Source organism: Eulemur rufifrons, chromosome 7 (assembly GCF_041146395.1).
Source record: "Eulemur rufifrons isolate Redbay chromosome 7, OSU_ERuf_1, whole genome shotgun sequence".
In the NCBI taxonomy this organism is placed as follows: domain Eukaryota; kingdom Metazoa; phylum Chordata; class Mammalia; order Primates; family Lemuridae; genus Eulemur; species Eulemur rufifrons.
The window spans coordinates 53,711,233-53,724,696 of record NC_090989.1 but is presented as its reverse complement, the minus strand read 5'-3'; the positions used below and the strand labels follow the sequence as shown (position 1 = coordinate 53,724,696).

General features: G+C 39.9%; 1 protein-coding gene across 1 annotated transcript in view; it reads left to right on the top strand.

Moving 5' to 3' along the window:
* The window catches only part of MORC1 (MORC family CW-type zinc finger 1), a 158,049-nt gene that overhangs the window by 32,961 nt on the left and 111,624 nt on the right, over positions 1 to 13,464 (top strand). The window contains 1 exon segment of the mRNA XM_069471966.1: positions 4,272 to 4,397. Coding sequence (XP_069328067.1) covers positions 4,272 to 4,397 — 126 coding nt within the window.

Sequence of the window (13,464 nt, the reverse complement as noted above, 5' to 3'; positions counted from 1 at the left end):
AGTTTAGTCTGGAGTTTAGAGTCACCTTCTCAATGCTAGACCTTGTAAGTATAGCACAGTTATTGGGCTGGATGAGAGACTGTGTGCTGTCTGTGTGCCCAGTGTGAATAATGTAGGGGTCGTATTTCTTGGCTACTATTCTAGGTCAAAATACCTGTGAAAGACTGTTCTCCTCCCTCCTTTCAGGCAACCTGCCTTACATATCACCCTGTCCACTAGGTCTACCAGGCAATGGTTTCCAAACCTGGCAGAGTTAAAGGAATTACTTGGGTAGCTTTAAAAAATTCACATTTCCAGACTCTAGCCACAGAGAATTTGAATCAGTGGTTAAGAAGATATAGACTTGGCCATGGAGCGCGACTTCTTGAACCCTCTCCTGCCCTTAACACAGTTTGGCGATATACTGCACATGGAGCAATGTTTAAAACAGCAGCAGAATAATGTGCACAAATTGGGGGAGGGAAGAGGCCAAACAAAGGGCACAGCCACAGCTAGAGACTAACTTAGAGACTTTTAAGCGTGCCCAATGCTGAGCCTGGGACAAAAGCATTGATTCTGGTTCCATCTCCTTCTGTTATACTCCAGAAACTACAATGTTAGTTTCTGCCTTAAAATCCTCTGCTCTTTCCCCACATGTGTCATGTGACTGTGTGTGTGTGTGTGTGCGCGCGCAAGAGAGAGAGAGAGAGAGAGAGAGGAGAGAGAGAGAGACGAGAGAGAGAGAGAATATGTCTGTGTGTGTGGGGCTTTGCTTTCTTCAGTTTCTTATCACAGCCAGTTAAATAGAAAAGAGAGAGAGAAAGAGATTTGGATACTTCTGGTAAAGTGTAAGGAGACAGAAAAGAAAGCCGTTTAGGAGGAAACCAAAAGAAAAACTCCTAAAGAATAATATATAGGAAGCAGTTCTTGGTTAACAGAGAACAACAGTATTTTTTTCTTTGATCTCCAGAAGATATCCTGACTACTTAGCATCTTGTATCTTAATTTGCCAAGTGAAGGGCTTTGTTTATAGAGACTGATAGCATTGTCATTGAAGATAAGCTGTCATTAAAAAGGCCTTCTATGTAGGGAACACCCTCTGTTGTTCATTCTAAAGTAAGCTGGGGAAGTCCTGAATAATTGTCATTGATTCAACAAATATTGATGAGGACACCAGCCTCATGGAATTTACAGCCTGATGGGCATACAGATGAGTAAGCAGGCAGTGCCAGCACGAGTGGCAAGTGCTGTGATGAGGAGGTGCAGAAGGAGCTGAGCGTGGAGGAGAGGCTTCACCACTCCTGGGGAGTGAGATAAGGCTTCCAGAGGAAGTGAGATCTCAAGGTTGCATCCTTGGTGAAAGGTGAAAAGGAGCTCACCAAGAGTGGCTGAGGAATTGAATATGCTGAGGCTTGGGGATAAGAAAGCATGAATTTATGTCTAGAGAACTGAGAGTGATTCTAAAATGGCCAGGCTGAAGCTGGTAAGAGATGAGGCTGGAAGAGTTAAGTGGGGATCAGATCATGAAGGATATTATGAATCATATAAAGAAATTTGAAATTTACAATGGGGCAGTCCATTTCATATAAGGTTTTTATATTTACCCCTCTTTGTCTTCTTTCTAATGTAGACATCACAAATAAGAAGTATTACCATTCCGTTTGTCACAAATAAACAGGAACTTGCAAGAGTAGGCATGTGAGTAGACAAGGGTTAACATAGCAGGTGTCTATCCTTAGAAAGGCTTGCTTGCAAGGTTGGTCCATGGCTGGCTTTTGGGAACATGGTTGGTAAACAGTTCCCTACACTGATATAAGACTTCTCCTAATTGATGAGGGTGGTTTGCTGTGTCTAGATCCTAGACTCTGCAAACAATATGGCTTATGCTGGAAACCTGCTTTCCTCCTGGGACTCTGAAACTTTGATAGGTGGTAGGCAAGAGGTGCCTCTGTGACCAGCTCCCAATAGAAAGCTTGGATGTTGAGACAGAAACGTCACGCACATGTTGTTGCATTTTCATAGCTAAGGGAAGTGTGTGCTCTGTGTGACTCTCCATGAGAGACAGAGAACATAAGAAAACCAGCAAATAGATTCCTCCATACTCCACCTGTATTTTCCCCTTATGAGCCACTGTATATCCTTGCTACAACACTGTGATACATCTTAGCCATGAGTACAATTATGTGCTAAAGCCCATGAGTTCTTCCAGTGAATCTTCTACCACAGAGGAGATCTTGAGGATCTCCAACATGCATGCTATGCATATTTACATATAAATAGTTATTGAATGAGTGAATAAACCAAGCTCTGAAAAGATAGAAATATTAGTGTTCATGTATATATATAATATTAATATATGTATGTATATGTATTTTTTTAACCAAAATTTATTTAGTTGGTTTGATCTCTCGCCATATTTCCCGAATTCTCAAACTTGGCTCTGAATTACTTTTGACTTTGACCTTCGAATGACAGAGATGTGTCCACTTTGAGGAGAGTTAAAAGAAAGAACTACTAGCTCTAAGGGCAATTTTGAATCAGTAGACCCAGAAAGGATTTAAATAATGGCAGGCATTCCAAGATAACTTTTTTTCTTTTCTTTTAACAGGTGAGGACATACTTAACTGTGCAGCTTCTGATATACTAAAAACAAACATATTAATGTAGTATGTCATCCTAATGCAGACAGCCTATCTCATTATATTAAAAATCCATTAGTATTATATTTATGGAATAATAGTGATGAACTAGATTCTTTTATATAATTTATACTGGGAAAATTCTACGGGAGACTTGCTTTAAAAGAATTTCTTTTTATTTAATTAATTAATTTATTTTTTTAGACAGAGTCTCGCTCTGTTGCCTGGGCTAGAGTGAGTGCCATGGCGTCAGCCTAGCTCACAGCAACCTCAAACTCCTGGGCTTAAGCAATCCTTCTGCCTCAGCCTCCCAAGTAGCTGGGACTACAGGCATGTGCCACCATGCCCGGCTTATTTTTTCTATATATATTTTTAGTTGGCCAGATAATTTCTTTATATTTTTTTTAGTAGAGATGGGGTCTCGCTCTTGCTCAGGTTGGTCTTGAACTCCTGACCTTGAGTGATCCACCCGCCTCAGCCTCCCAGAGTGCTAGGATTACAGGCGTGAGCCACCGCACCCGGCCAAGAATTTCTTTTTTAAACAATCAAAAGAAACCCTGACCTTTAATCAGCTTCAGATCCTGCCTGAAGGAAGTTATAACCAACCAGAAAATCCTTTGGTTTCTTATGGCTTCGTCTTCATTTTTGAAAATTCTTTGGTACTCTGTCCTATCTTATTGAGTAACTGGCAATGGTGTCATCCTGTTGAGTAGAGCCCCTTACACAACCCTTATATTTCCTTTCCATCATCTTTGTCTCACTCTGGACTGAGGAAGAATTGTAAAAATGATGGATTTACTGCTCCCTGCTTTCTGTTTGACCTTGTAGTCCTTAATAGTAGCCTTTTCTGCATCCCAGTAGTAAAGAGCACTGCTTCTTAAGCATTGCTGGTCTTGTTTTTGATCTTTATTTCTTTGTCTAATTGGAGAGGATTTACAGATTTTAATATAGAAAGTCCCTGGAGTTATTAGCGTACAGTGACATGGTGATTTCCCTACATGTAGTTTTACAAGGGTAGTTTTCTTCATAGGCTGTTTAATTGTTTCTGCTCCTGTTTTATTGCCTTCCCATTCTTTGTTTTTCTCTCTTCTCCTTTTTCACTTATCAGGTTGTCAGATTCCTTCCCTCACCTGGCCATAAATACGTATTTTAATACTTACTGCATTTATGGAATGAAGTTTTATGTTTCGTGTTCATAATTTTAAAAGCAAATGAAACATTTTTATTGTATTTCTGTGTTTACAGTAACTTAATGGAAATGCTTTGTATTCATGTGAGCCTAGATTCTTTTTGTTATGTTTGAACAGGGGGATTGTTTTGTTTATTTGACTTGATCTTGTCCTTCTGGGTCAATAGCTTTAATGAAAAGTATATTTTCTATTGCTAATATGTCTACTTAGAAATTGGTTGGTTGCCAACAAAAGTTCAGTTCTAACCAATGTGTAGGTTATTTATATAGGCCCTTGTATTTAGAGGCTTGCTTAACGAAGTGAGTGTTGAATGATTTGCTAGTGTTTGTGGCATCATTAGTTTTAGAAGAAAAGTTCTGTAGCTTCTAGTAGTAACCATCATAACCTGATAGTCTGATTTTTTTCTTGTCAAAGAGATTTCGTGTGTCCTCTACATTGTGGCCTTTGGTATTTTCTCTTCCAGTTTTCCAGAGAGACGGTCATTCAGAGCCTACACATCTGTTCTGTATTTTGACCCATGGATGAGAATATTCATTCAAGCCAAAAAAGTTAAAACTAAACATCTGTGTTATTGCCTCTATAGACCCAGGTAACTCATCTTCCTTCAATTATCTTTTTAGTTTTTATTTGTAAAATTGATATGCTCCCCAGATTTGTCAGAGTGAGGACATTGACTTTGATAATAAGATTTTTACATTGTAAACAAAATTTAAGCTGCATTCAGGAAGGTTTGCTAAGGCATAATCAAATATGAACAACTATTTAGCAGTAATAGGAACACACTGCTGTGAACATGCTAAGTTAGATAATCACCCCAAGCAGAAATTTGTTTTTTACTTCAGTGAATCTCAGGTGCTTTGACTGCAATTGTCTCATTAAAAGATCACAGTTCACTTACATTTTCTGCTTATACAATACATTTAAACTATTAAAACATATACATATGTGTTTGGGTGTATTATACATATAGAATGAACGTATTTATAAATACATATCTGGTTCACTTATATATTAGTCTTTATATTTTGGCATAAATGGCTTTAATCTTATATTTGCATATTATAAAATCTATCTTGCTGAACTATGCATGTAGCTAGATGATCTTTTTTTTGGTGTGGTTTCTGGGTGGTCATTTATTTATACATGTAACACTTATCAAATTCCTCTGTGAGTCCGAGATTGTGCTAGGTATAAAGCATAAGAAAGATAAGATTAATTCTACTTTTGAGGAGCTTAACACCTACTGGAAGAAGCATTTAATGCTTGTACATTGTATATGTGCCCTTTTATCTGCACTATTTGATTTGATTTCCGTGGTGACACCGTAGGTTAGGTTTTATCATCACCATTTTAGAGATAAGGAAATGTCAAAACTGGAAAAGAACTCAAATCTTCTGCTTCCAAATTCTTTACCAATCCAAATTCTAAGCTTCTTTCCCTATATCACATTAACTCTAAAGAACGTACTTAGATTTGTCATCTTGTCTATTTCTGATGAAAAAGCAGTTGCTGTCCTGGGGCCTTGCCATTGCTCGTATAGATATTAACATTAAAAATTATAGATCTCTATATCATACTCCCTGACCACACACCAATGGATGGCTCAAAAGCTTTACTTTTGGTTTCTGATTATACTGCAGATCATCTTTTGAAAATAAAGTGTACCAAGCTTGCGACTTTCCCTATAAATCACTCTATTCATTCCCTAGTAAATATCAAAGTAGTGTTTCCTTTTTTATCAGTCTTATTCTTCTGGGAAATACCAGGGGTCTCCTGGATCAATCAATATAGCTGATCTTTTCAAATTAAATTATTCCTTTCAGTGAGACTGGATAAAAATGGTTTAAGCCAATGAAAAATGTGGATTTGTCTTAATTTTCTGAGGGAATTTTAGTAAATTGAATTTTATGTACCTAAATTATTATTTAGATCAAGTAATAGCTGTTTCCCATTCTGTGATATCCTTAGATATATATTATTAGGAAGTAGGTGTAATGTGTGTGTATGTATATATATTTCCCTAAAAGAAATTTGAGGCCTGAACCTTTGCTAAGTTTTATTTGGAGCCCTGATAAAATGTTAAATCTAACCTTTGGTATCTACAGTATGGAAAGATTTATTCCTTTTTTTTTTGAGACAGAGTGTCGCTTTGTTGCCCTGGCTAGAGTGAGTGCCGTGGCATCAGCCTAGCTCTCAGCAACCTCAAACTCCTGGGCTCAGCCTCCCGAGTAGCTGGGACTACAAGCATGCGCCACCATGCCTGGCTAATTTTTTTTCTATATATATTTTTAGTTGGCCAGATAATTTCTTTCTATTTTTAGTAGAGACGGGGTCTCACTCTTGCTCAGGCTGGTCTCGAACTCCTGACCTCGAGCGATCCACCCGCCTCGGCCTCCCAGAGTGCTAGGATTACAGGCGTGAGCCACCACGCCCGGCCAAGATTTATTCCTTTATGGCTTTATACCTTAGGGATTGCCTCTCTCTCCATTTGCCATATTTACTTACATGTAATTACCCTCACAGGTTCTCTGGTGGCAAAAGCCTTGCGTAAGAAATATGTGGCATTTCCTCTGTGTTATCCCACTCCTAATGGGATAATTCCTGCTTTTCTTTCCTTCTTAAAAGACATTATAGCTCTAATGGCTGTATTAGAACAGATTAAGAACTGGGATTGACCCTATTTGTCCAAAGTAAAGGTATTTGGGGAGTATTAAAAAGTGATTAAATACTGTCTACTTGGCCACTCTGGCTCCAGTAAACTCTCAGAAATGAAATGGGAAACCAAGGTACCCCTAACAGGATTCTGTAACACTGAAGTATTATTTGTTCTTATACATAACCATATTTCATGTTCAATTATCTTTCTATACTTTTGTAACAAACAGAAACATTACTGGGTCTGTGTGGGTGCATTTATAATTGCTTTGGCTACTTTATCCAAATGTGTCTAATAAGTTCAGAGACTAGATGGAAATTTTTGGTGTTGTGTCATTGGTTTCCTTCCCAGTATTTTAATCAGTAACTTGGATAAAAACAAATATTTTTGCTTCTTGAGTTCATAGTTGACCCTGAACTACAAGAAATATTTTAAGAATAACAAAAGCAAGATGTGAAAGAGTTGAAGTCTAAAAGATAAATGTAATGTAGATAATGTATGCAGACCTGTATTTAGATTAAAAAAGCCATTGTGTCAATATACTCGACAGTGATTTATATGAAGAAAAATACATAGATGCTTTAATTGACCATCAGCTCAGTATAAGCAGATAGTGTAACAGATTTGCTAAAAATGGTTATGGAGCTTAGCAAGCAGAACAATATACCAATAAACGGCCGGGCGCGGTGGCTCACGCCTGTAATCCTAGCACTCTGGGAGGCCGAGGCGGGTGGATTGCTCAAGGTCAGGAGTTCGAGACCAGCCTGAGCGAGACCCCGTCTCTACTAAAAATAGAAAGACATTATATGGACAACTAAAAATCTATATAGAAAAAATTAGCCGGGCATAGTGGCGCATGCCTGTAGTCCCAGCTACTCGGGAGGCTGAGGCAGTAGGATCGCTTAAGCCAAGGAGTCTGAGGTTGCTGTGAGCTAGGCTGACGCCACGGCACTCACTCTAGCCTGGGCAACAAAGTGAGACTCTGTCTCAACAAAAAAAAAAAAAAAAAATATACCAATAAACCATGTCCTGCTCACACCACGTCTGGAGAGAGATGCTCAGATGGGGATCCTTTAGGAGGTATGCAGATTCACTGAAAAGTGTCAAGTTCCTAGAAAAGTAACTATTTGGGTCACTGATTTGAAGAGGGTCATCCCAGGGAGGACAGAATACTTAGGGCCTGCATGAAAATGTGGAAGGCCATCATGTGATAGTTGAAATTCCAGAGGATAGAACTTAGATGGCTGGATAGAAGTAGAAGACAGTTACAGTTAGCTCAGCATGAGAATGTTAGGCTATTTTTGCAAGGAAGAGACACACAAATGTCTTTTTTCATTGGTGTTTAGTATAAGGGTATTCAGAGAAGTCAAGTAGTAGGAGCCATTTTGGCTGCTTCAATTGTCACCTTTGACTCAGTGTTTCCATGACTTTGATGTTCTAGAGGACTGAAACAACAGCCGACTATTGCTTAGGATATACTTGAGCTCTCCAGAGCTGTCTTTGCTAGGTGTACCTAGCATTTGCTCCTCTAAGAATAAGTTTTCAAAGGTTTCCTATTGGGCAAACTTTGGGGACAAGCCACTTTAGAGGGGTTTGGTCACTCACATAGCTTCCTTTGGTTGATTGCCAGCCCTGGTCCAGTTAACAGATTTAATATCTGTAATAACTAAAACCAGCATGTCCATGATAGCAAATTTACTTTCTCCAGACAGACATGGCACAAGGTATAGCAACTCAGAGAGGGCTGTGAGGGTGCATGAGATTAATGGAGTTGTTCATGCTCTCCAGCAGTGGAAAGGGCGCCCACCCAAGGTAAGTACAAATTTGTCCCTGGAGGAGTCTAGATTATAGAAGAAATTACCTTGGGAAGAATTTCAGCTAGGTGATTTCTCAGGTTTCTTTCAACTTAAAGATTTTATAAGTCTATAATTCTTGGAGTTTTAAATATTGCTTATATAATATAATACAGAGAAGTTATTATATGGCTGTTTTACTTGATCTTAGGCAGTAAACATTACTAATTTTCTTTGGCTTTGAATTCAGTAGCTTTAGCAGAGAAATAATTTTCAGATTTATACAAGTATTAAATTTCTGCATATAAGGAATAAAAAAGAGAGTAAAATGGTCACCTTTGAAAGCTCTTTAGGGCTGCGGTCCCCAACCCCCAGGCCATGGACCTGTACTGGTCTGTGAACTGTTAGGAACTGGGCTGCACAGTAGGAGGTGAGTGGCTGGTCAGTGAGTGAAACTTCATCTGTATTTATAGCTGCTCCCCATTGCTCACATCACTGCCTGCGCTCTACCTCCTGTCAGATCAGCGGCAGTATTGGATTTTCATAGGAGCGCGAACCCTACTGTAAACTGGGCATGCAGGGGATCTAGGTTGCACGCTCCTTGTGAGAATGTAATGCCTGATGATCTGAGGTGGAGCTAAGGCAGTGATGCTAGTGCTGGGGAGCGGCTGCAAATACAAATTATCATTAGCGGAGAGGTTTGACTGCACAGAGACCATAATAAATCAGTCGCTTGCAGATTCATATCAAAACCCTATCAGCGGCCGGGCGCGGTGGCTCACGCCTGTAATCCTAGCACTCTGGGAGGCTGAGGCGGGTGGATCGCTCGAGGTCAGGAGTTCAAGACCAGCCTGAGCAAGAGTGAGACCCCTATCTCTACTAAAAATAGAAGAAATCATCTGGCCAACTAAAAATATATATAGAAAAAATTAGCCAGGCATGGTGGCACATGCCTGTAGTCCCAGCTACTCAGGAGGCTGAGGCAGTAGAATTGCTTAAGCCCAGGAGTTTGAGGTTGCTGTGAGCTAGGCTGATGCCACGGAACTCACTCTAGCCCGGGCAAGAAAGTGAGACTCTGTCTCAAAAAACAAAACAAAACAAACAAACCCTATCAGTGAGTGGCAAGTAACAATTAAGCTGTAGCTGGTGGCAGGGTTCAGAGTGGCAAGTAAGTTGATGTACTTCAGTTGTACAGCTGCATCTGGTGGCAGGCCTTAAGTCAGAATCCGACACTTATTTTAGTCTGCGCATGGCCTGCCCATTGTTTTATTTACCACTTCCATCCATGCCTCTTTCTTATACTGTGCACTTGTCTCAGTCACAGTTTTGGTAAGCTCACAAGCTAATCCTAACAAAAATGAGTAAAAAACAAACGTTGCAAGGGAGGTTCTTTGGGAAGGGGGAAGACCCAATGATGAGATAGCAGGAGACTCTAAGACTGCCAACAAAATGAAAGTTGCATTTAAAAGAAAATACCAAAAGTTCTGCTTAAATTATGGATTCATTGCAACAGGTGGTTTATACTCCCCAAGCCCACTTTGTATAATATGTGGTGACCAGCTATCCAGCAGAGCCATGAAACCTTCAAAAGTGCTTCACCACATGGAGACCAAACACCCTGCCTTAAAAAACAAGCCTTTGGAGTTTAAAAAAAAAACAAAAACAAAAACCACGAAAGTGAAGAAGAGACGCAATTATTGAAGGCCACCACTTCATGAAATGTGTCTGCACTGAGAGCATTATTCTTAGTGGCTCACTGCATTGCTAAAGCTAAGAATCCCTTTACTATTTGTGAAGAGTTGATCCTGCCTGCTGCTAAGGACATTTGCTGAGAACTTTTAGGAGAGGCTGGAGTTCAGAAGGTGGCATTTGTTCCTCTTTCGGCTAGCACCATAACTAGATAAATTGATGAAATAGCAGAGGATATTGAAGCACAATTGTTAGAGAGGATTAATGAGTCACCGTGGTATGCAGTCCAGGTTGATGAGTCTACTGATGCTGAAAACAAGGCAACAGTACTTGTTTTTGTGCAGTATATTTCTCAGGAGGATGTGCATGAAGATATGTTATGTGCACTTCTGTTGCCAACCAACACCAGACCTGCAGAACTATTCAAGTCTTTGAATGATTATATACCAGGAAAACTGAATTGGTCATTTTGTGTGGGTATATGCACAGATGGAGCGGCTGCCATGACTGGACAGCTTTCTGGTGTCCCCACTCAGGTCAAGGAGGTCGCTTCTCAATGTGCGTCTATGCACTGTGTCGTCCATAGAGAAATGCTGGCTAGCCAAAAAATGTCACCTGAAGTAAACAACATTTTTCAGGATGTGATTAAAATTATTAACCACATTAAAGTATATGCCCTTAACTCATGTCTGTTTGCACAGCTCTGTGAGGAGATGAACACTGAGCACACACATCTTCTCTGATACACAGAAGTGAGATGACTTTCTAAAAGTAGTTCACTGGCCAGAGTTTTTGAGTTATGAGAGTACCTCTAGAGATTTCTTTTAGTAAAACAGTCACCACTGGTGGCACATTTCAGTGATACAGAATGGGTCACAAAACTTGCTTACTTGTGTGACCTGCTCAATATTCAACCTCCTCAGTGAACTCAATCTGTCACTTCAGGGGAGGACGATAACTGTGTTCAAGTCAGCAGATAAAGTGGCTGCATTCAAAGCCAAAGTAGAATTATGGGGGAACAAGTGAACACTGGGATTTTTGACATGTTTCAAACATTAGCCAGGGTCTTCTTTCTCCCAGCTGGTGCATGATCACCTATCTTAGCTCTTAAAAGAGTTTAAGCATTACTTCCCAACCACAAAAGACCCCCAGACTGGGAAGGAATGGATCTGTGACCCATTTGTGAATAAGCCAGCTAAATCGATTTTGTCCCTGCTAGAAGAGGATCAACTGCTTAAGGATCAACTGCTAGAAGAGGATCACTGCAAATGATGGTGGCCTTAAAAGTATGTTTGAGACAACTTCAGATCTCCATATGTTCTGGCTTAAAGCCAAGGTGGAATATCCTAAGATTGCCACAAAAACACTGAAAAGTCTGCTTCCATTTCCAACATCCTATCTTTGTGAAGCAGGGTTTTCTGCAGTGACAGCACCCAAATGAAATTATGGAATAGACTGGACATAAGCAACATACTTAGGGTGTCACTGCCTCCTGTCACCCCCAGATGGGACTGTCTAGTTGCAGGAAAACAAGCTCAGGCTCCCTGCGTGATGGTGACTTAAATAATTATTTCATTATATATTACAATGTAATAATAATAGAAATAAAGTGCACAATAAATGTAATGCACTAGAATCATCCCGAAACCACCCCCCACCCAACCCTGCACCGTGAAAAAATTGTCTTCAATGAAACCAGTCCCTGGTGCCAAAAAGGATGGGGACTGCTGCTTTAAGGGAGTCAGAACCAAAGCATCTGTTTGAAAAACTCCATTCTTCATTAACATTGCTTTACTATGGACCCATAATGCTAACAGGAGCCCAAATGAGTTGGAATTGGAATCACCCTGCTTTCATAGAAACAGCATGGTCCTTTTAAAGTTATTCAGGGACATTAACTCTGTTCTCTTGTTGAATGCTCTGCAACACTGTGCTTCTAAGACAGTCTTTATTTTTTAGGGCTGCTTCCCACACCCTCACACCCACCTACTCACCAGACTAATAATTTTTATAAAGTGACTCCTTTGTATACTGTGCATCTTATGTATGTATTGAGTTTTTTAATAATCTTGAATTATTTAATCTTTAGTATAGTGATTGGAAGCAAAATTTGGATTATCCAAACCTGGAATTGAGTTTTGGTTTTGTCATTTACCAGTTGTAGATCTTTGGCAATTACTTGAGCCTTGATTTCCACTGTGAATTGGGAATTCCTCTGCCACTTAGGGATGTTTGAGGATTAAAACAAAACAATGTTTTATTTTAACTATAAAAACACTCAGCAATGTTCCCAAAATGTTTATAAATCAAGAATAGTTGTTATTATACAAATGAATAATAAGTGGGTGGAATGGTCACCATGTACAAGACATTCTTGTAGGCATTAAACATTCAGCACAAGCAACACAGAAAACTCCTGCCCTTGTGGAGCTTATATTCTAGTGGGGAAGGGAAGACAAGATGTAAATAAAAATGGATGATAAAATAGCAAGTAATTCTAAATGCTATGAAGAAAAATAAAGTAAGGCAGGAAATAAGGAGTTATGGGAGGGTGGGATGGCTATTTTAGTTAGGAAATCAAGGAAGTAACTTGTGCAGAGAACTGAATAAACTGAGAGTCAGTGTATTAGTTATTTATCTCTGCACAGCAGATCACCCCACAATTTAGTGGTTTAATGAAAGTAACCATTTATTATCACTCAGTTTCTATGGGTAAGTAATTTTAGAGTTACTCTATTGACTGTTTTTTTATTGGCTTAAGGGGTCTTTCATGAAGTGGCTAAGAGATTTGGGCCAGGGTTTCTGATGGTTTGGCTGGAGCTAAAAGACCCACTTCCAAGGTGGCTCACTCACATGGCTGGCAAGTTGGTTCCTCTTTACAAGGGCCATTGCGTAAGGTCTGATTGAGTATTTTCATGGCACAGGAGCTGACTTCCACCAGAGTGAGCAATTCAAGAGAACCAAGTGGAAACTGCCAACTTTTAGCATCCAGCCTCAAAAGTCAGTCACCATCACCTCTGTCATATTCTGTTGGTCACACAGGTCAGACTACATTCGTTGTGAGAGGGCACTACACAAAGGCATGAATACCAGGAGCAAAAACCATGAGGGGACATCTTGGAGGGTGGGTAGCACAGTAACTCATGTAAGAATTTTGTGGGAAGATGGTTCCAGGAAGAGAGGATAGTAAGTACAAAGGCAGGGGTCAAAGGCTAGTCTAGCTAGAGCACTGAGATTGGGAAGAGATAAGGAAGATGGGGCAGATCCGGGAGGGCCTGGAGCAACATGACAGGAGGTGGCTGTGTTGAGAATGAAATGATTTTTGAGAAGAGGAGTGGCATCATTGATTTTTGTTTTAAAAGATGACTCTGGCTGTTGAGTGGAAAATTGATTTCATGGGACAAGAAGGGAGGAAGGACGATTAGGTAGGATAGATACCATTTCTTTGTTATTCTAGGGGAGCAATGATCATGGCTTGAGCTCAGGTGGTAATGGTGGAAGTGATAAGAAGTGTCTGG